This window comes from Drosophila takahashii, chromosome 2R (genome assembly GCF_030179915.1).
Source record: "Drosophila takahashii strain IR98-3 E-12201 chromosome 2R, DtakHiC1v2, whole genome shotgun sequence".
In the NCBI taxonomy this organism is placed as follows: Eukaryota; Metazoa; Arthropoda; class Insecta; order Diptera; family Drosophilidae; genus Drosophila; species Drosophila takahashii.
The window spans coordinates 44,172,843-44,194,358 of NC_091679.1; the positions used below are offsets into that span (position 1 = coordinate 44,172,843).

At 47.7% G+C, this 21,516-nt stretch overlaps 2 protein-coding genes across 3 annotated transcripts in view; one reads left to right on the plus strand and one right to left on the minus strand.

Annotated features, from left to right (window-relative positions):
• Window positions 1–14,580, plus strand: part of NaCP60E (Na channel protein 60E) — a 31,353-nt gene extending 16,773 nt beyond the window's left edge. Inside the window, exons 11-25 of the mRNA XM_070212722.1 lie at window positions 1,072–1,310; window positions 1,368–3,544; window positions 3,600–3,927; window positions 3,990–4,090; window positions 4,659–4,833; window positions 4,916–5,212; window positions 5,525–5,679; window positions 6,436–6,569; window positions 6,625–7,294; window positions 7,396–7,755; window positions 7,870–7,978; window positions 8,037–8,218; window positions 8,518–8,618; window positions 10,190–10,459; window positions 10,533–14,580. Coding sequence (XP_070068823.1) covers window positions 1,072–1,310; window positions 1,368–3,544; window positions 3,600–3,927; window positions 3,990–4,090; window positions 4,659–4,833; window positions 4,916–5,212; window positions 5,525–5,679; window positions 6,436–6,569; window positions 6,625–7,294; window positions 7,396–7,755; window positions 7,870–7,978; window positions 8,037–8,218; window positions 8,518–8,618; window positions 10,190–10,459; window positions 10,533–11,038 — 5,804 coding nt within the window. The 3' untranslated portion in view covers window positions 11,039–14,580. The remainder of the gene's footprint in view (window positions 1–1,071; window positions 1,311–1,367; window positions 3,545–3,599; window positions 3,928–3,989; window positions 4,091–4,658; window positions 4,834–4,915; window positions 5,213–5,524; window positions 5,680–6,435; window positions 6,570–6,624; window positions 7,295–7,395; window positions 7,756–7,869; window positions 7,979–8,036; window positions 8,219–8,517; window positions 8,619–10,189; window positions 10,460–10,532) is intronic.
• Window positions 14,405–21,502, minus strand: pain (transient receptor potential cation channel family member painless). 2 transcript variants are annotated; one of them, XM_070212723.1, is made up of 4 exons: window positions 21,460–21,502; window positions 17,343–17,570; window positions 15,273–17,285; window positions 14,405–15,208 (listed from the first exon to the last, which is right to left on the minus strand). In XM_070212723.1, the coding sequence occupies exons 1-4, from the start codon at window positions 21,472–21,474 to the stop codon at window positions 14,675–14,677; spliced, it is 2,790 nt and encodes a 929-aa protein (XP_070068824.1). In that variant the 5' UTR covers window positions 21,475–21,502; the 3' UTR covers window positions 14,405–14,674. The 2 variants fall into 2 exon arrangements, with proteins under 2 accessions (XP_070068824.1, XP_017010373.2); XM_017154884.3 differs by lacking the exon at window positions 21,460–21,502 and adding an exon at window positions 17,643–18,127.
• Window positions 21,503–21,516: the final 14 nt, after the last annotated feature.

Here is a 21,516-nt window from a genome sequence, read left to right on the forward strand (position 1 = left end):
AGATGCCTCTCTCCCCGCGTCATAAAACGATCCCCTAAAGTGGTTAAGACGATCGATTAGATCGATCGCTAAATGTTTGACTTGAATTTGTCTTGCACCTTGATGTGGTTTTCGGTATTTGTGTGTCTCTAAGTGTGAGATCTTAGCTTCATCATCCATCGCGCGATGGCACTCCCCTTAATTGAAGTACCAGTTGAATTATACACCATACGATCCGAGGCACTCTTCTGTTTCCACGAGCAAATTCGATTATCATTTTCATGTTTCTAACTCCCCACTAAATTCCATCGCTCTCTGCATTGTGTTACTAACTGTGCTAAATGTTTATATTCTACTATTTAACTAAATCTTAAATAACCCAACCCGGCACAGGAGTTAATCCCTCGCCTTTTGCTGGGTTTTTCAGTTCGGCTCTCCGAATCTGTCTCAATGGGGTTTGTTCTGAGGACTTTTACACATCTATTCCGAATTGCATCCGACTGAGAGCCAGAACAAACCCTATTAAGTTTCCCGTATAAGTCTTAATGTACGTCTACATGTAAAAACAATCTCTAAAATGCACTTAAGCGTAATCCAATTAACAAAATTTCTGTCGTCAACTCTGCACAATGCGTTTTAAACCTTAACTTACCACACGAAAAACACCCAAAACACTTGACACAATCTAAAAACCGATAACCAAACCAACCGAAACTAAAACAATTTAAATACACTGAAAACGTTAAACAGATTTTCAAGAAGAAGGTAATTTTTCCAACTAAACCGTTCTTACTTGCTTTAAACTTGCTTGCCTCGTTTGCGTTAACCAATCCATGTATCTAAATCCAGACATACTGTATAATATATTGTGTAGTCAAAAGTTAATCAGGCTATATATGTACGTTGTAATCTTTTGTGTTGCCTGCCCTTAGCGTAAACCGTTTTCAGTTCTGTATGCATTGGATCCCTAATCGTATAATGTCAATATCGATGTCAATTCAAAAAGAAACTTGTAGCGAACTCTTCAGTTGAGTTACCCCCTCGTCTCTGCTCGGTTCTAATGCCTCTGAATCTCTGTCCCAAAATAGGAAGTGGGCGAGGAGTCCAAGTTGGCGCGGAGTATTGAGCGCGTGCGCGACCTGATTCGCAAGAAGCGGCAGGAGCGCAAGGATCGCAAGGAGCGAAAGTTCGCGGAGAAGTTCCAGCAGATCGTCCTGGATGCCCAGCAGGCGCATGCCCAGGCTCACTCCCAGCAGGCTGCAGTCGGCGTGGAGAGGGGCGACAAGCCGGGTGTGCTGGCCGAGACCAAGTTCCATAGACTGAGCTATCAGGTAAGAGGTATTCACTAGATAATTCCACCCAATTTAACCCACCTATTTGTTCTTCAGGAGTCTATGAACAGGCCCGTCTCCGGCTCCGATTTTGGCTTCCAGATCCCCCTGCACGACGGCTTGCACACGATTGTCGATGGTCTCGAGTACGATGACACGGGAGACTTGCCAGAGCAGATCCAGCTGCAGGCCCATCCACTGCCACCCACGTCAGACTCGTTGCCACCGACCTACGAGAGCGCTATGATGGCCGCCGCTGCCGCTGCCTTTCCGTCCGTCAACGGGAATGGAAATGGAAGTGGGAACGGCAACGGCAATCAAAACCTGACGCCGTTCGCCCAAGCGGAGCGCCGGCTGCAGCACCAAATATCCTCGGGCGTGAGCACTCAGCAGAACGATTCGCGCGACGAGGCCACCTACACAGAGTCCATCGAGCTGCGCCTGCTGGGTCAGTACAACTCCACGGACACGGATCCCTACGCCGCAAATGATCAGCGCAGCGGCTGCGGCTCCTTCAACCGCGGCGACTCTCTGCAGGACAACTCCTCGCGGCGCTACGGCAGTGAGGAGCACGACGAGGCGTACCTCAAGTACCAGAAGTCCCTGCTGACGCGATCGCCCAGCTACCGCAAGTCGCTCGATCGCCTGTCGCAATCCAGCGGACAGTCGCAGCGATCACTGCTCAAGTCGGAGGAGGCCGAGATGCGGCGGCACTCGAGTGGCCAGTCCCTGAACTCCATATCGATCGAGCAGGACGAACTGCTGTCGCAGCAGGGCAATCTGCGCGAGGAGCTGCTCAACTGCGACCAAAAGGAACTCTTCCAGTTCCTGCAGGAGGCGGAGGACGAGAAGGGCACCAACCTGAGTCGCATCTCGAACGCCATGCGGTCCCGACGGCCCTCCAGTCAGTTGGGTCAGCCGGAGAGCGAGGCCCTCGTCGAGCACTCTGAGTTCGACAACATTATCCAGAGCTTCGAGAAGGAGCTGGAGGAGATCAAGCGTTCGACCACCTCGCTGGAGCGCAAGCTTTCCAACCTTTCTGAGCCCTCGCCGGCAGCTGACGAGGCCACCAAGGCCATTATGGAGCACATTGCCATTATAACGGGCGCTTCGGAGCGCTCGGCCGCCGACGAGGTGGTGCACCCGTTGAATCCCTACGACAGCTACGATTTGTCCAGCGTGCCGCGACGTTCGCAGTCCGTGAGCGCAGCCGCCCAGCGCCAGTCTGTGAAGCTGAAGCGACGCAGCCTGGAGAAGCAGCGAAAGATCGACGAGGACTTCAGCATCTCGAACGAGATACGCAAAATCTGTGATCAAATCCACGCCCCCTTCGTGGCCATGGAGGCCATGGCGGTGGCAGCCACCAGCGCCAGCCAGGCGACCAGCCAGCCCAGTCAATCTCCTTTTCTGCGTCGCAAGATCGACCCCTTTACGGTGCAGTTCGACCGCTTCAAGCGCCTCTCCCTCATCGAGCGCGTGGAGGAGCTGCCCGAGGAGGAGAAGCCCATCTCCACACTGCGCATCGAGTCGGAGAAGATGCCGCGCAAGTTTCTCCACGGCCACGAACAGCTGGGCCTGGACAGCCTCTCGCTGAAGAGCACCAACTCGTACGAAAACCTCCTCATCCAGAAGCAGAAGCTGGGCATGGCCACGCCCCCCGCCGTTCCCGCCACTCCGCCCACCTCCCTGAAATCGAGCATCGAGCCACCGACACTGGCGCAAATTTCATCGCTAAAGACCACCCCGCCGCTGGCTGCTCTCACCGAGCACCAGCAGCACTTTCATGCCACGAGCATCCAAGCAGCACCCACTCACGGCCACGCCCACGCCCATGCCCACGCCCATGGCCACTCGCAGGCACACGCTGGGCAACGGCGACGCCCGGAGCATCTACAATCGACGCTAGACAAAGCCGCATCCTTCCAGTCCGCGCGCACCGAGTCGCACAGCTCGGGAGCGGCCGACACGAGCTCGGCCTTGGCCCTGGCCATGGCCCACAAGACTGAGCAGTCCCAGTCGGCGGCGCCGCCAGAGGCCGCCCAGAAGCCGTCGGCATTCACGAGACTGACCGAAAAACCATGGCATTGTTTGGTTTCCTACGTAGACGATCTCACTGTCGGTGGGAGACGTAACTCGCAGGGAGCTTACAATGATCCCATGACTTTTCCGAGCTACGGGGCCGCGAAGCCGCCAAAGGTGCCCGACGACTGTTTCCCCCAGAAGTGCTACGATCAGTAAGTATGCCGCTGTCCTGTATAACTGTTTGATTCTAACTCGAACCCCTTTCAGCTTCTACTTCCGCTGCCCCTGGTTCATGAGCTGCATGGACACGCAGAGCGCCAAGCACTGGACGCGCGTGAGGACGGCTGTCTTGACGGTTGTCGATACTCCGGCCTTTGAGTGGTTTGTGCTGGTGCTGATCTTTGCGTCGAGTATCACGCTCTGCTTCGAGGACATCAACCTGGACAAGAACAAGACGCTGAAGCGCGTGCTGTACTGGATCAACTTCTCCTTCTGCCTGATATTCGTCGTGGAGATGATCCTCAAGTGGCTGGCCCTGGGCTTCTCCAAGTACTTTACCAGCTTCTGGACGATACTAGACTTTATCATTGTGTTTGTGAGTGCATTTTTGGATTGTATTTAAAGGAGTAGTTGTAACCTAGTTGTTATCCCCTCCAGGTGTCGGTTTTCTCGCTGCTCATTGAGGAGAACGAGAACTTGAAGGTCCTGCGCTCGCTGCGCACCTTACGAGCCTTGCGTCCGCTGAGAGCCATCTCTCGGTAAGTTGACCCAGCGACTGGGATCTCTCGATAGGCTGCACCACGACCTACTACTCATCCGTGCATCCGGTGAAGAAAGCTCTCTGCGTAGGAACTCAGCCTCTGCTTCTCGTTCTTCCTCTGTCTCTACTGATCTCTACTGATCTCTGTGTCTCTTTTTCCGGGGAGGAGTTGGTCAGACCGAGCGATGCGATCCAAGCCGTGTGCAGTGTTTAATACAATCTCGTCTTCTTTATGGATTTCGAATAGAAATACAAATACGTACTCGTAGAACACGCATTGCATCGTCCTCGCCTCCGTCCTTGTCCTCGTCCTCGAATCTGTGTAGTCTGTAGCTGAAGTCTAGACTTCTGCTTCTGTTTAACTTGTAAATTGTAGATAACTTCACATGTACATATATATACGTTGTAATCCTAAGATAGCTAAATAGTTGACTAAGCAGAGATCCACTCCGCCACCCATTCATCTGTATACGTATACCCATCATAGCACGGCTCCGGCACAGTTGAGACGACCTGCGTCCGTAATCCCGTAATTTCTAGCATTTCATCGTCCATTTCTATTCCAGGTGGCAAGGAATGCGGATTGTAGTAAACGCTCTCATGTATGCAATACCATCAATTTTCAATGTACTCTTGGTTTGTTTAGTTTTTTGGTTGATATTCTCAATAATGGGTGTTCAGTTCTTTGGTGGTAAATTTTTCAAGTGCGTTAATGAGATGGGCGAGTTGCTGCCGATTACTGTGAGTATTTTTCCTTGGGGGAGAATCAGATGTAGCTCCACCCCAGCAGGCCGAGCATTTAACTAATCTATGCGTGTTGCAGGAGGTGAACGACAAGTGGGACTGCATCGAACAGAACTACACGTGGATCAACTCCAAGATCACCTTCGACCACGTGGGCATGGGCTACCTGGCCCTCCTGCAAGTGGCCACCTTCGAGGGCTGGATGGAGGTGATGGCCGACGCCGTCGACGCTCGCGGAGTGGACCTGCAGCCGCAGCGGGAGGCCAACCTATATGCTTATATTTATTTTGTTATATTTATTGTGTGCGGATCGTTCTTCACACTCAATCTGTTCATTGGAGTTATCATTGATAACTTCAACATGCTCAAGAAGAAGGTAAGTCCATTGGCCTATGCTCCTGCTCCTGCTACTGCTCCGCAGCTCAGCTTCTCTGCATCCACACGTGAATCACCTGTACATACGCTACCCACCTCCATCTCGATCCATCTCTGATTTGTATTGCCGTATTCCGTATGCTGTATTCCGTTCAAAACGCCGTCATTATGTGTATCTCTAACCGTGTTATTGTGTTGCAATGTTTTGCCGAATTGTTCATAGAATACGTTTAGCATACCGCTTAGTGTGTTACATAACTGTGGATTGTATATATATAATTAAATGTTCATTCTATTCTCATCACTTTTATAGTATGAAGGCGGAGTGTTGGAAATGTTTCTCACCGAATCTCAAAAACACTATTACACGGCTATGAAAAAATTGGGACGAAAGAAACCACAGAAAGTTATTAAGCGACCTATAAATCATTTTTTAGCTATGTTTTATGATTTATCCAATTCGAGAAGGTAAACAAACCCGTCAATCAACCCCTGAATCAACCAATCTCAATCTAAGACCAGCAAATTACGTATTCTTACTTATAGTTTGTACTTACTATTACTATTAGTCCTACTCTGTCTCTCTGAAACTAAGTTTAACTCTTGTACTAACTCGTATGCTAACTAACCAACGCGTAGTTATCTCTCGGCTAGGACCATAACACTTCTATAGAATGTTTCTGATTTGGTGATAAAACTCATTTAAACACTTGTGATTCCCGGCATTTTTGGTCCAATCCGGTGCTTGTCCCCAAAGCAAACACCGTCAAAAATGCCTCTATCTTCTGTAATCTGTAATCTGTATTCTGTATTCTGTACTCTGTATCCTATTCAAATGCATACTTCTTGAAGTTCTGTAGAGCACCTTTTGCTATGATATGCTATGACCGACCTATACAATTTAGATATTATCCGGAATATCGAACTTTCCGCACTCTGGGCATGTTCTATCTATGGGATGAGTAGCTGTCCTTTGGCCTCTCGATTGGCCGTCCCCTAAGAACTCACTCCCTGTGTGTACAACCAGCATGTAAATACATAGTTAGCTTTAGATATAGTTTACTTAATAATTCTATGTACTATAAAACGGTGCTCCCCACAATGCCTGTACATAATTCCCTTCTTTCTGAATTTTTTCGGAGCACCGCGACTTCGGCCAGGCCGAAGTTTAGTAAAAATAACAAATACAAGACTTTAATCAAAATCCACTTTCGTGATGTGCAGGTTCGAGATCGCGATCTTTGTACTGATATTTCTTAATATGCTTACCATGGGCATCGAGCACTACGATCAGCCGCATGCGGTCTTCTTCATTCTGGAAGTGAGCAACGCCTTCTTCACCACCGTTTTTGGTCTGGGTAAGTGATTGGAAAGGGGTTTCCTTCCTGGTTATCACAGATTTTATTCCCACAGAGGCCATTGTGAAGATCGTCGGCCTGCGCTACCACTACTTTACGGTGCCGTGGAACGTGTTCGACTTCCTGCTGGTGCTGGCCTCCATCTTCGGCATCCTGATGGAGGACATCATGATAGACCTGCCCATCAGTCCGACGCTGCTGCGCGTGGTGCGAGTCTTCCGCATCGGACGCATCCTGCGGCTCATCAAGGCCGCCAAGGGCATCCGGAAGCTTCTGTTCGCCCTCGTGGTGTCGCTGCCCGCCCTCTTCAACATCGGCGCCCTGCTGGGACTGATCACCTTCATCTACGCCATCCTGGGCATGTCGCTCTTCGGACACGTCAAGCTCCAGGGCGCCCTCGACGACATGGTAAACTTCCAGACCTTCGGGCGCAGCATGCAGCTGCTGTTCCGGCTGATGACCTCCGCCGGGTGGAACGACGTGCTCGAGTCGCTGATGATCCAGCCCCCGGACTGCGATCCCTTCATCCACGGCCAGACGAACGGGAACTGCGGCCACCCGCTGCTGGCCATCACCTACTTCACGAGCTTCATCATCATCAGCTACATGATTGTGATCAACATGTACATTGCCATCATCCTGGAGAACTTCAATCAGGCGCACCAGGAGGAGGAGATCGGCATCGTCGAGGACGATCTGGAAATGTTCTACATTCGCTGGTCCAAGTAGGTGTACTCTCCCTGGCAGTAGGCCGCAGCCATAGGATCTCGATGGCGAACTATTTGAAGACACAATGCTGAACTGATTCGAAATGATTTACTTGCAGATATGATCCACATGCCACCCAATTTATACACTTCTCGCAACTGTCCGATTTTATTGCCTCTCTCGATCCACCATTGGGCATCTCGAAGCCCAATAATGTCGCTTTAGTGTCATTTAATCTGCCCATCTCTAAGGGCAATAAAATACACTGTCTCGACATTTTGCACGCGCTCGTGAAGCACGTGCTAGGTCATGTCGAGGAGACCGATAACTTCAAACAGTTGCAGGAACAAATGGATGTCAAGTTCAAGAAACAGTTTCCAACGCGCAAAGAATTGGAAATTGTTTCGTCGACGCGGATCTGGAAGCGCCAGGAAAAGGCGGCTAAGACCATTCAGACGGGCTGGAAGGAGTATTTGCGGTACTACAATTACCACACCAGCCAATAACCTCACCTCCCCTAGCATTCTAGCAACGAGCCTCTCTGTCCGACCCCTTTGAGTGTTTCTAATCTTTTGGTGGTGTCTCTTCACAGGCGAAAGCGGGAGAAGGAGCGCTCCAACTCCGGGGACAGTGCCACTCAAACCTCCAGCCCAGGCGGATGGCAATCGAAGCTCTCTGCCCTGAACTTCTTCCACCTCCAGGTAAGTGATAATGCTGCTATCTAGCCTTCACCTGCTAATTACATACGATTCATTCCAGGTGAGTCGACGTGGCACCGCCTGCTCTAGTCGGGCCTCGTCCCGCAAATCCTCGCGTGCCTCGGACGCCTCCGACCTCAGTGAACTGGCCGGACCCTGGCTGAACCTCCCACTCATGCTCGTCTCGGGGGCCGACGACGTAGTCAAGGACATCAAGCAACAGAGCGACGAGCTGGGCAAACGGTAGTTATCATCACCTCACCGCCAGACCACCCACCCACCCACTACCACACTGACACCTGACACACACACAACAAACATACACACACCCAAGAACACTGACACGTAGCCATTCCATGTATGTTTGTGTTTCATGGCTGCGATGAATTTGAAATGCAATTTTTAGACGAAAACGAAAGGCTTCCCATGTGCTCATGCCACCATATAACATGCATACCAACAAGAACATAACCGTCGATCTGCATCGATAAATTAACGTTTTGTGTGTCCACAGTGTATATGAACTTAAGCCCTATTTCTAGCAAATCCTCTTGTATCTCCTTAAACTATGAGTCCCTGCTCGCAGACATGGTCACTGCCGTTCTCAGAAGTGGCTCGCAGCCTAGTGGCTTGAATTACCTAGGTAAAGGCAACTCCCATCTCCATCAGCTGCTTAGCTTAGCTGGCCAGCAATAACCTACTACTTACTACGTACAATCTTAAATCTTACAACAGACAACAATCAGAAACCAAAATATCAGTATCAGTATATCAGTATCAAAACAAATGCAACAACAAGCTAACTTAACAACTTCGTTTTTAGTTCTCGACTATAACTCATCCATACTCGTTGTATATTCAACTAGACTAAGTATATGTATCTATTGAACTTAAACAACTATCCAGTACTCGTACCAGTCGACCTATTTACGTATTCTATCTAGTATATCCATCCAAACTCGACTCTCAACTCGCAACTCAGCTCATTTAAGCGAACGCAAGCAAAGTCTGTCAAAAACTCATTTGCCGTCAGAAGTTCTCTACAGCAACTCTCTATTCAACTACTATTCAACAACAATTATCAGAACAAGAACCACAGCTAATTGCAGTTTTGTAACATTCGAGTAAATGCCTATAATAAGATCATTTGTAAGTAGCGGCCTATTCCTTTGAAACCAATCCGTAGAATCCACCCACTCCGACTTCACCCGACTCGCCGAACGGCCGAATGATGGCCGATGGACACGTGAATGCGCAATTTGAGTTCATTTTGATTGGTTGCTTGCCCTTATCTAGATCGTTAACATAGTTTGGCTATCAATAAGTACTCTCATCTAGTTTAAACCCTAAACGTAGCTTACCGAACATGTCACCAGGTAATTGGATCTCCAAGTCGAAATCGAAATCTCATCCAAAATCAATTTTCATTGCCATTCATAACGATGTACAGCTTCTTTAGTGTCGAAAGCTTTACCTTCTTCCTTTGTTACTTCGTCAAAAAATTGCAGCTATCGTTGAAACGAAACAATCCTCGACTTTTATATGTGAACTACCGACCTACCTGAAACCTAAAACCCAAAACCCAAAACCCAACATTCTACATCCAGATAAATGAAATTTATGCTTATGATTGTTACTGTTATTCCAACTACTAAACTATTACTATTATTAGCGGTAGCATATTTGTGGAAGCGCCTAGAGCAAGTCGTCGCCGAAGCTTTTATAATTTCTTTTTGCGTCATCAGGATGCTGTCGATGACAGCTTAACCTCACCTTCAGTACATAGAAAAAGTAATTATTGACAAGTGCCTACTCACCCACCCACTTTCCACTCGACCTAATTACCCGCCAACCGCCCAAAACCACCCAACCTCACCCATTCACGACTCTTGCGCTATTTGTAAATACTCTCTGTACATAGCCAGCACCTTGAGCCACCTCTGCACCACACTCTGAATCTCAGTCAGTATCAACCTCACATGTTTGTGGCTTTATCTCTCCATCAAGATGCATTCCATCGAAACCAATATGCATTCCTAGTTATAAGCTTACGTTCTTGACTCATCAACCGTTACTCGCTGCGATCTCTCTATCTCTTATATCTCGATCTATATCTGTCTATCTGACCTACCTGTCTGTCCACACAACCTTCGTACTTGTGCGTTGTGCCACCACTACTGCCCGACACTAATGCGTGCCTTTCACCCACGACAGCCGCTATGAACAACAACACGACCAACACCACCTCAGCCTCCGCCTCCACCTCTGGCACGACCTCCTCCACCGCCTCCGCCCCACTGGGAGCCACTGGGTGTGGCCCAGCAGCCTCCGCCTCCGACAGCGACCGACATCAGGCGGTGGGGGGTGGGTCGGCGGCGATTCCCTCACGTAAGCGCGCCTCTAGTTTCATACGCAAGAAACCGCCCCTAGAAAGAGGTTTGTCAGCACAAAGCGCTTTAAGAGTAAACAAGAACGCTTTTGTCTGTATGTGTGAATTGTACTTGCTATCCCCCCCTTGAGCAGCCCACTAAAGTCCTCCTCTTTTGCCGCCTTCCAGCCGAGGCGCCGGCCCCCGAGGTGATCGTCACCAGGCCGTCGCCGGACCAGCAGACGCATCCGCACTCCCTGAGCCTGCGACCGGACAACGCCACCCTGGTCCACGTGCTGGTCCACCGCGAGAGCGAGGAGTACAAGGAGGAGGACGAGAGCAGCAGCCCGTCCTCCCCCGGAAATGGAAACGGCATTGGCTGTGGCCTGGACAGGCTGGCCAAGCAGGCGCCGCCTCAGATACGCATCAGCACGGGCTCCGTGGAGAGCAGCACCATGGACACGTGCGCGATGCCCACAGTCCAGATTATGGTGGACAGTCCCAAGGATCCGCCGCGCGGTGATTTCAGCACCGAGTTTGCGGCTGCCATTGAGGACGTGGATGCGCCCATCGATGTGAATGTCCAGGGCGACACATCGCAGGTGTTCTACGACTACAATCCCGACAGGGATGAAGCGGAGGAGGAGGAGGAGAAAGAAGCGCTGGACGAAGCACTTCCAGACAGACAGAGATGACCTCCGGTCAACATTCCACAGCGGGAAACGGAGCAACGGTCCACCAGTGGCAGCAAGAGCAGTGGCAGCAGCAGCAGCAGCACCAGCAGCGCCAGGAGCAGCTCGTCCTCCTCGTCGTCGGCGGCATCGGCAGCCGCTCCTTCGACGCGGCGTCCAAGCTGACAACCTCCAGTCTGAGTGCGTATTCGATGCCGATTCCTGTGCGCATTTGTGTCAGAACTCGTAGTTTCTTAGGCTTAGGCAGGGGGATCGCCTAAGATCGCCCTTTGTTATCATAGTCGATTACCTATATAATTATATACTAGTCGCTTTATACGATATACATACATATATACACATATACAGATACAGATACGGAGCTATCCAAATTTATACATACAATATCAATTTAAGGAGGAAATCAATATTAACTATGTTAACAAGAACGTGCATTAAACCGTTGTAGTACTCGAATCAAATCAAAAGTCCGAAGGAGTCGGTCGGAATTACCATCATCATGGTTATGGTCACAATCAGAATTGAGGAAGAGGAGGAGGAGATTCGTCGGTAGTTTACTGCCCGATTTAGTCGTAGTCGTCAGATCGGTTTGCCCACTCCAAGGGGGAGAACGAAGGCGAGGTGTTGCACACGGCCATTCCATATCCCCCTTTGCCGTGGGCCGACTTTCTTGAACATTTTCGAAGGTTGTTTTGAACTATACAATACCATAGAGATTGGCATTACTTGCATACATTACATGTGTAACTAACTATCGCGGTTAGACCTAGGCTCATAACTGTAGTGTTTGATTTCTCAATTATATCGACCGCATATACGAAGGTATATGTGAATAGTATCTAAATACATTGTGTACATATGCCAAAGGAAGTATTTTAAACTAAAGAGCTAGTTAAAGAGCTGTAGTTACAGACATATGACATTAGTTAGAGACAATTTATTGAAATATTTATAAAGGTTTTTCGTTACGATAGCGCATCAAATTGCCGATTACCAATACGAATACCATAGCGAATATTATCCATTACCGATTGTTCGAAGTACAAAAGCGAAGTATTAGTAGATTTGATTATTATTATATTGTATTGTACATATCTTATGGCTCCTCCCCGATCCCCTTCGCTCTTTCTCTGCTACATCTAATCCAATCGAATGGAATCGAATCCAATCCAACAGTAAGAACTAAGCCAAAAACAATGTCAAGTGATTTTGTACTCTGAACACACACTCACATATTTAAATCGAACCTAATCCCAGTCGGGATCTAGCCACTACACTGCACTATAATCGCAATCGTTATCAATCCAATCCAAGGAAACCCGAAATCAATCAGCAGTCCTACCTATGTACCACTGAGAAGAATTTTTATGATTGTGAACTTAATTTAGCTTATTTCCGATTAAGTATAGCCGAAACAAGCGAATCAAAAGCAAGCAACAAGCAAATGCAAGAAGTGTGCTCTCCTATACAAAGAACAACCCACAAGCTTCCACAAGAAATCTATTTTAGCAAGATAATTTACAATTTACACTCGACTTCTTTGTACGACTTTGATAATGGTTGGGTCGGGCCAAGTTTCCAAGAAACTCGCCTTGTTTTGTTACTTTTTAAGTGTTGTTCTCTCTCTTAAGTCTCCATTGTGATCGCATTAAGTTAAAACATCGAACAGTCTAAGGAGTTGAGTTCTCCAAGCGGGAGAATATGAACAAATACCGAGATACCGAAATACTTATGCACACCCGCCCCATTCAGGGCACTCCACTCGACACAAGTCGGGTCTACGCTACTCTTACTCTACTTTCATAACTTAACAACAGACAATCAGACAGCGATTGATAGTAAATTGAAATTCTATGGTACCAACTAAATCGTTTTCTCCAGGAACAAATAACCAAATGAACACACAACAACTTAATTGTGATTTTAACTGCAATTTTTACACAGAAAATAAAACAACTAAGGTCATAATTTTTAATTAGAATTGTTAACAATGGAAAAAAGAAAACCAACAACAGACAAAAACCAAACACTCGTCAATTAAGTGATATTTAATATTGGTACGTACTCGTATTCGATTGTACATAAACGAAAAACGATTATGATAATGGTAACGAAATAGCAATAGAACCTCATCCAACCACAAAACAAAAAATGCAACAAAAAAAGAGAAAAGCTTTAATTTTAGTTATGTATCTCCAACAAAAATCGATTAAAAAGATATTACGAGCGAGGCGAGACCAGTCGGAGCGATGCAATGATGTGGGATGTTTAATTTAGTCATAGAGTATAACGACAATAAAATGAATGAGGCAAATTCAATTAAATAGACGCATCGTTACCGAGACAAAAACTCAAATTAACAGCAGGCAGGCCACATTAACGACAACTTAGCTCTTAGATATTACCGAAACGTACTCGTTACCGCAGTAGAAGATGCTTTGCTCCCAGTCAAGTCAAGCCAATAGCAAAACGAACCAAGTGAAACCGAGGAAACAGAGGACAGAATCCTATGCATTTAAAGCTCACGGCCTTCGCAGGCAGGACATTTGGATGAGCTCCCGGGATGGATGCAAGGTGCAGGAACACATAAAGTACACAAATATATACCTATAGTTAGCAATACGGCTGGTTTAATTAGGCATGCCTTACAGAATACACGATTTTATTTATATATACGTATTTATTGTTGAGATTAAAGTATATATACGTACGAACGGTAGGGTAAACGTTTCATCATCGGCCACGCTACCAGCAGCAATAGAAGACGAATAATACAATTTAAACCAGGAGCTAAGCATAAACCGAATCAGAATCGTAGGATTGTTCAACGCGCGCTCCGAGAACTAAGTCAATTATTTTAATTTGCCGCTTTTAAGGTCCTAGTCCTAGTCCTAGTCCTGTAACAATAACAGCAGCTAGACCAGCTAACGCGTAAAACTAAAGTTTAATGATAATTCGTATTCTTGCTTAGCTTAATCATGGCCTGTGCTCCATACACGCTCCAACGGATCAAATCAGAGTTCTGGCCCGTAGCTTTTTATCCGCCGCTGTCGGAAGTCGTTCGAAACAATAATTAGGCTGAAAATTGTTAACAAATTACCGCATAGTTTGCATAAATTTCCACTCGGATTTCGATTACCATTGATTGCCTCGTTAGCCCTATGAAAGGTCCATGAAATTCGATTTGGTCCGCTAGCTCAGTTCAGCTCTGACTCAAAGATCTATGATAGCATAGAGGAGGATGCAGAACGTAAAGATTAAGAATCCATTAACCATAATATGTGACTAACACACATTTTGAACCGAATCATATCAAATCAAAACACAAACCAAGTAAAGGGAATAACTAAATGAAAACTCTAAGAAGCGTACATCTAACATTTGAAATTAAATATTTACTCGGGTACGAATGGTACAGTAAAGATATTCGTTTATACAATATTTACTGTCTATATAACCATTATATACTACTTACTTACTGACAATTATTAAGGGTTTTGTTCAATTTCATTACTCGTATGTTAATAAAAACAATTTCCGACTAACTCGTCTCTTTTCGAATTGAAGGGGTTAAATGCGAACCGATCTCAAAGGTGGATTAATACTATAGCTACCATACAATGCAATATATGGACTCAATCAGTTCCGATCCTGCAGCAGCTGCAACACCTGCTCCAGCTTGTGTTCGATCAGCTTTAGCCGACTGTCGTTGATCTGCTCCTGCCTCCGCCTCTGTTCAGCGCTGTTCTTCTGGTCGATCACCGCCAGGGCCAACTTCACCGTCCGTCCGTCCATTTGGGAGCACTTTCCGGTGAGCACGGAGCAGCAGCAGGGTAGGAGTTTTAGCGGCGGGTCCAGTAGCTTCTTTTGCGCCCCACTCGCACTCATGGGCAGCTGCTGGAAGCTGGCCTGCTTGTCGCCCTTGAGGGTCTTCAGCTCGAAGGGATCGCTCATGGGTATGAGCACCTTGTTTCCATCGTTGGGCAGCACAGTAATCTGCCGGAGGCTCAGGTAGTTGGGGTAGATGTTCATCAGGCGTTGGCAGATGCTTTGCAGAAGATGGTTGCTCATCAGGAATCCAGCTCGTCCGTGGCCAGTGAGAACCTGCTCGTAGCGACTCAGGACATTGGTCCTGCAAATGGCGCCATTGAGTTCCGCCTGCGCCTTGATAACCTGGGGAGGATAACGGAGGCGGGATGAGCCAAGGAAAGCGGAAGTGGATTGGATATAAACTCACCTGGGTATCGCTCACGGCCAGACCATTCAGCAGGTTGAACAGGACAATCGTCATGAAGAACACGAAGAGCAGGAAAATGAGATAGGTGTAAATACTAGTGAACTTGATGTCGCTGGCGTCGAACTCGCCCGTCAGCATCACAATGGTCTTGATCAGGGCCTCGATGGGCTTGGTGAAGGTGTTGAAGTCCCCATCACTCTCGCCTTCCTTCTCAGGACCCGGAGCTGGAGTCGTGGTGCTACCCAACTGATCTGGGACTTCTGGCTTGCCGAAGAGGATGTAGAAGCACAGACTGAAGGTCAGGACGAAGATCGAGTAGAGTGCGAAGCTCTTTACAAAGCTGCTGGAGACTTCGCGCAACATTAGCATGTGGGTGGAAATGGAGAGCACTGGCAAAGAGCCCACCAGCAGGCAGAACTCCATGGCGACCAGTAGGATGGTAAGGACTGCCAGGACTCGCTGCGTCTCCTTGTCAAAGTTTGACTCAACGCAGGTGCAGATGGATAGTATAATCAGAGCCACCTCCATGATGTTAGTTATGGACCAAAAGTAGCGAACCGGCGACATCAGCCACTGGATGCCCTCCCGCACGATGAGGTAGCCGATTCCCAGCCAGGAGAGGACTCCGAATAGTGCGGTGAGCGCCCTGTGCTCGCTCTCGTGGAACTTGAGGAGCGTGTGGGTGATAATGGATGCGGTAAAGAGGGAGTAGAGCAGGAAGTTTAGGTAGAAGATCACGGAAAGTCGGTGCCACTTGAGGAAGAGGAAGCTCGAGATCAGCGGGTGTTGCAGCAGGTGCCGAAACTCCTTGGATTCGGCGATGAAAGCGATGGGGGCCATCTCGTCGTGCAGCTTTTCGTTGGAGGGTTTGGAATCCCTCTCCTGCCGCCGCATCAAGTTCTTGTAATCGATGATGATCTCAAAGTTTCGTTCACCCGGCTTCTCTCCGTTGGTGGTGATGCAGGAGTCAAAGTGCTCCTCGAGCACCTCCGCTGGCATATCCTTGATCGGCAGTGCTCCAAAGACGTTCTTGGTGCCAATGTAGGCGCCGTTCTGCAGCAGTTTCTTCATTGCCATCGTATTGCGGTACTTCACCGCGTAGGAAAGGGGCACCAGGCGCCCCGAATCAGCCTCATTAACATCCACGCGATCGCTCTCGATGAGCAGATCGAAGCAGCGCTGGTGGTTGAAGCCATCATAAGGTGGCTCCTCAAGTCGTCCAATCACCGCATTCAGTAGCTTGGAGTCCTTGGTCAGTCGGAGGTTGGGCTCCTTCAGCAGTCGCTCCAGGGCCTGCCAGTTGCCGAAGATTACGGCCGTCTCGACGAGACTCGCCTCGTTGGGCCTGCCGGGTCTCGAGTTTATGTCGATGTTCGTCGCTAGAATGGCTTCGAAGGCTCGCTGCCTGCCCCTCTTGATGCTCTCCTGCAGCAGGCTGAAGTACTCCTCCTGGTGGCTGTTCAGCTGGTTGTCCTTATAGCCTGCGGCGTCCTTGTGGCTCTGCAGATACTCGGCGAACTGCTGCTCGAACAGTCCTTCGTCTCCATCCCGCAGAGTGCGGTGGAGGGTCTGGCTGTCGATCTCTGGCCCGGTCTGGCGCTCCTCCGGCAGTGGAAGCTCCGGGAATTGTGCCTGCAGCAGCCGACGCACCTCTCCGTTCCGATAGCTGTCGATGTCCAGCTCCGGTTGGGCCAGGAAGAGCTGCACCAGCTCCTGCTTCTCTGCCCGCACCTTGCTCTTCCTCAGCACATGATGCAGGGGAGTAAACTCGCCCTGATCCACGATGTTCGGCGAGGCGCCGTAGTCCAGCAGAAGCTGCATGCAGGATAGCACCGCCGAGGCATTCTCCTCCGTGAGATTCTTGGCCAGCGAGTTGAGTGGCGTGAGTTGGCCGTACTTTCTGTCCACCTGGACCTTCTTCCCAGGGCGGTATCTCAGGAGAGCCGCTAGGTTGCCGGGATCCCTCGAGTCGGCGGCATAGCTGACGGCGGCCTTGTTCAGCTTCTGGTTTATCTGTTAGACAAGATGATTAGCTGGGATTCTAGCCTCGCTCCTGGTTGCTCTACTCACGTAGTTCACCTGGCTGCCGTGGTCGATGCAGGCCTCTATGAAGTCCCGACATCCCGGTGTGGAAAGCGCCTTCTCGTAGATGCTCGTGTGGCGATCATCCTGCAGATCCGCCTGGGCACCGCTGTCCAGGGCGGCGACGAACTGACGGATGTCTCGCTTGGCCAGAGATTCGGCCAGCTGGGCCTGCGGGTCGATGAAGCCGCAGTTGTTAAAGTCCATTTGTGTGGTCTGCAAAGAGTGAGCGGCAACGGAGCGGATGAGCAATGTCTACAGTATGTGGGTTGGCTCTTAGGTAATTACCCCCACGCGTCGGATGAGTAACGGCTAGTCTGAAGTGATGCAAGATCCCGCATTGCTCACTCAACTTCTGACCCCACCAGACTTCTTGGCCAGTTCCCGGAACCTTGAGAGGCTAAAACAATGGGCCTGGGATTGGACATTTGACATCGCTTCATGCTACGATGGTTTTCATTTTCTTATGGAATAAACGCGAAGCTGGAAACGAAACCGAAGCCAAAAGCTGCCCTACAGGTTTCGCGGCAAATCTCCGTTTTGGGGGCAATTAAAGAAAGCGTCTTAAGTGGTTTCTGTGGTACCGACTTTGCTCTTAATTTGCTCCCCCGTGTAGTTATTAAATTATAACAATCCCAGCGAAGACAAGACAAGGTCGGTGGTGTTGAAGGGGGCAGCACTTGAGCCCGGGGAGTGTTTCGAAGTAGTTTCGGAATCCGAGTGATCCACAAATTTGAATCAGGTTTCGGCGCGGGTATCAACGTCTAACGATCATAAAGAATAATCATAAAATAATCGACACATCAGTATCAATTAGCAATCAATTTGTTGCGCTTTACGCTTTGATAACTCTTCTGGATGGGGGGCTTCGGTGGAGCCGAGGAGCCCTGGAGCGGATCAGTCGATGGGAGCGCTGAAATCGCGAGATTTATAGGCGGCTTCTTGCGTAAATTTCAAGGCGGCTTCTTCTGGGGGATTCTCGGTTCTCCTCTTCTGCGCCGATACTTGAAATGTGTGAGAAATCGGCTAATCACACAGTCGAAATCTGGCTAATTTGAATACGCCAATGCTGATTATTTATCAATGGCCAAAGAATTGGTAATCAGGAAACATCCACTCATCCGTTGAAGGCGGCTCTTCCATCAAAGTGGTTTGGCTTTGCAAACAAATTGGGTATTGTAAATGACCCCCCCAGGTGGCAAGTTCGGCCGCCTGATAAGATAAACAGAATCGCACAATCACCTTCCCTAATTGGCCCACTGTTTGGGGCCCTCTGTTTGTGCTACGTATTTGGCCACCAGGCTATTTGTAAAACCAATTGACAAACAACTTTATTGTTTACGCAGCTCAGGCCCAAAGTCTTAGGCGACAGTTGACAGAATGGCGTAATGGAAATTAGCAGAATCGTTTTTTAGAGTGAGCGAACCGAGGAGTGAGGAACCGAATTCTTCGCAGCATCCGGAGTTTGGAATGCACTAGGAGACGGCCAAAAGAAAACCCGTCGATCAGGTTTGCACAGGAAAAGCAAGAAAGCAAGTAAGTAATTGCACTTAACGGAAGTTTTGCACAACTCTCAGCTGCAAAAAACTCATGTTTTTCGACGGGTATAAAGGAAAGAAAATCAAATACGAGTGCATATGGTACAAATCTGGCAGACACAGATATAAATAATAACTAAACTCTAAGCAAGTTCAAGAGTGTTTTCAGTTTCCAGACTACAATTTGTGCATTCTATTAATGTTAGTTAGTTTGGAAAAACCAAAAAAAAATATTTTCCAAAAAATAATATATTTAGTCCGAATCAATTAAAAAAACGATTTACAAATGCCTTGTTCTCAGCTTTAGTTTTGAGCTTTTCAAATCAGTCAGACTTTTAGTTTTAAGCCGAGTGTTACGTCAAAAACTCACAGCAAAAAAATATTTTTGTATATATTGTATGGGGTTGAGGGTATATACACTTCGTCTTTCAGAAGATAACTTCCTTTCTCGCTTTCTCCGCTCCCTGTCGCTAAATCCAAATCGGTCCCGACGACGCCCCAATGAGCCACGCGTAAGCAAGGGGGAATGTTTGTGATAGTCTGCAAATATATCAGACGGAGGGGGTTTCAGCAACACCAAGAACTGGATAAGAAAAGGCAAAGGAGATTTATGTGCCGCCCTGGAATATCTCCAAAGTCATTCAATATACATTCTGGCATGTCGAATGGGGTTCCAGTCCTGTAGGTATCCCATAGATGTTTGACGAGTGGGCGATTTTGCAGAATAATAAACTAATTTACTTGTCCATAAAGTCTGTTTATTGGCAAACTGAAGATTTTGTTTACTTAATTTAGTGCGTTTTCTGCACTTAATGAAAAACAGACGTTCGTTCGGCAGTGTTTACTCTTCAAATGGCGGCTGGAAAAACAAGGGGAAGTAGCCAGATATTTGAATTCTAAAAAATGCTTAGGAGTGGCAGAAAAGCAGCGATCGTGATCGGGGTCGTCCGTCCACAACTGGAGTTTTTTGTGTGTACACGACTTTAACCCAAGCTCAGCCCGAAATTGTCATCATAAAAAAGTCATAATTAAGATGGATGCGTGCGGAGATGGGGCTGAAGATTTCTATATAGATGTGGACGGGGACTGACTTCATGGTGAAGTGGCTTTGCGAAGCATCCGCGAAAATAAAAAAAAAACAACAGCACCAGAATTTAGTTGTATATGGAAAAAAATGTTTAAACGAACAGCTCACAGACACATGGACAATAGCCAAACTAAAGTGGATACCCCCGGTCGTATAGAGATCTGTGCTCTATATACCCACTGTGCACTTCATAAACAATTGACTGGCCCACATCGTGTACACAACAAAAGATTTGGGAGGGGTGTTTGGGGTGGGGTGGAGAGCTGAGGCAAAAAGTCAGAGCTCCGCACGACTCAGTAATTTCAAATAATTTAATTAAACACACTCGGCCATACATAGTACATGTGTGAGATCAACATGGGGAAAATGAACGAAAATTAATTGGTATGAAATACGGGATGGAATGCCCAATAGAAGAGATCACCTTTTACCAATCGGTTCAGATATTATTCCATTTCGGGCCCCTCTGGTTCTACGCCTCTGTGCGCCGCGAAAAGTAGAAAACGAATAAACAAAAACTGGGGGGCGGAGTCTAATCGGCGAGCGAATGAATCCAGACGGACGGTATATGCATTCGTAAATAGGCTGGGGCTTGAGTTACAGAGAGGGGGCTCTTAACACGCCGCATATCGCCTAATCGATGGATTACTTAATTGTAATTGGCAATAAAAAATGCAAATATAGCAAGTATATATTCTGGAGGGGAGACGGAAATACTAGCCGCCTTAACTCCATGCAAATGGCAGTGCTTGGAGGGAACTGTCCCCAAACACAATTCCCAGTAGGGTAAACATCGGGCTCAATTTACTCGTCTTACACGACATTTTCAGAACACGCCTGGTCAGCAAGAACATTTTCCGTTTATTTTTTTTGCCTTTGGGAATAGCTCCGCAATCTAAACACTTCACTGAAAACTGGCCACCGCAGGCGTTGCCTTTTAGGGCACGGAACACCAGTTCGTGATCTGCCCACCAGGCATTCGAAAATCGTTTTTTAAAACTCCGATGATGTCACAGGTCGCGCATACGTTTCAAATTAATCATTTATCAAATGCAATTCAATCAATTTATTAGCTGTTCTGAACGTCATTAAAACAAAGCAGTTTTTTATTATATTTTTTGCGATTGCGCCGTGGGCGCCGTTTTCTGCAGTTTTTTAACCTTGGTTGTTAAATGTTTTAAAACTTGTTTTCACTGTGGATTTTTTGTTGTGTGGGCCGAGCCGAGCTGATCTTTGCAACTGCGGTTTTGTATCTGCATTACACATGATTCATTCACAGTAACTAATAAAACATTTTAATTTCACCGCGAGTCATCATCTTTAAGCCAAGCTTTGTCACAACACCTTATTGATTTGCATAATCAATGAGGTGATTCATTCGTATTGAAGATCTTTGCATCTTTGCTGGGGTTTTTCAAAAACACTTTTCAAAATACTTATCAGTCCCTTCACACAAAACACAATTTGCCGCGATCATTACCTTCTCCGTGAACATCCAGCGCGTGAATATCCAATCCGATCCGATCCAAAGATCTTT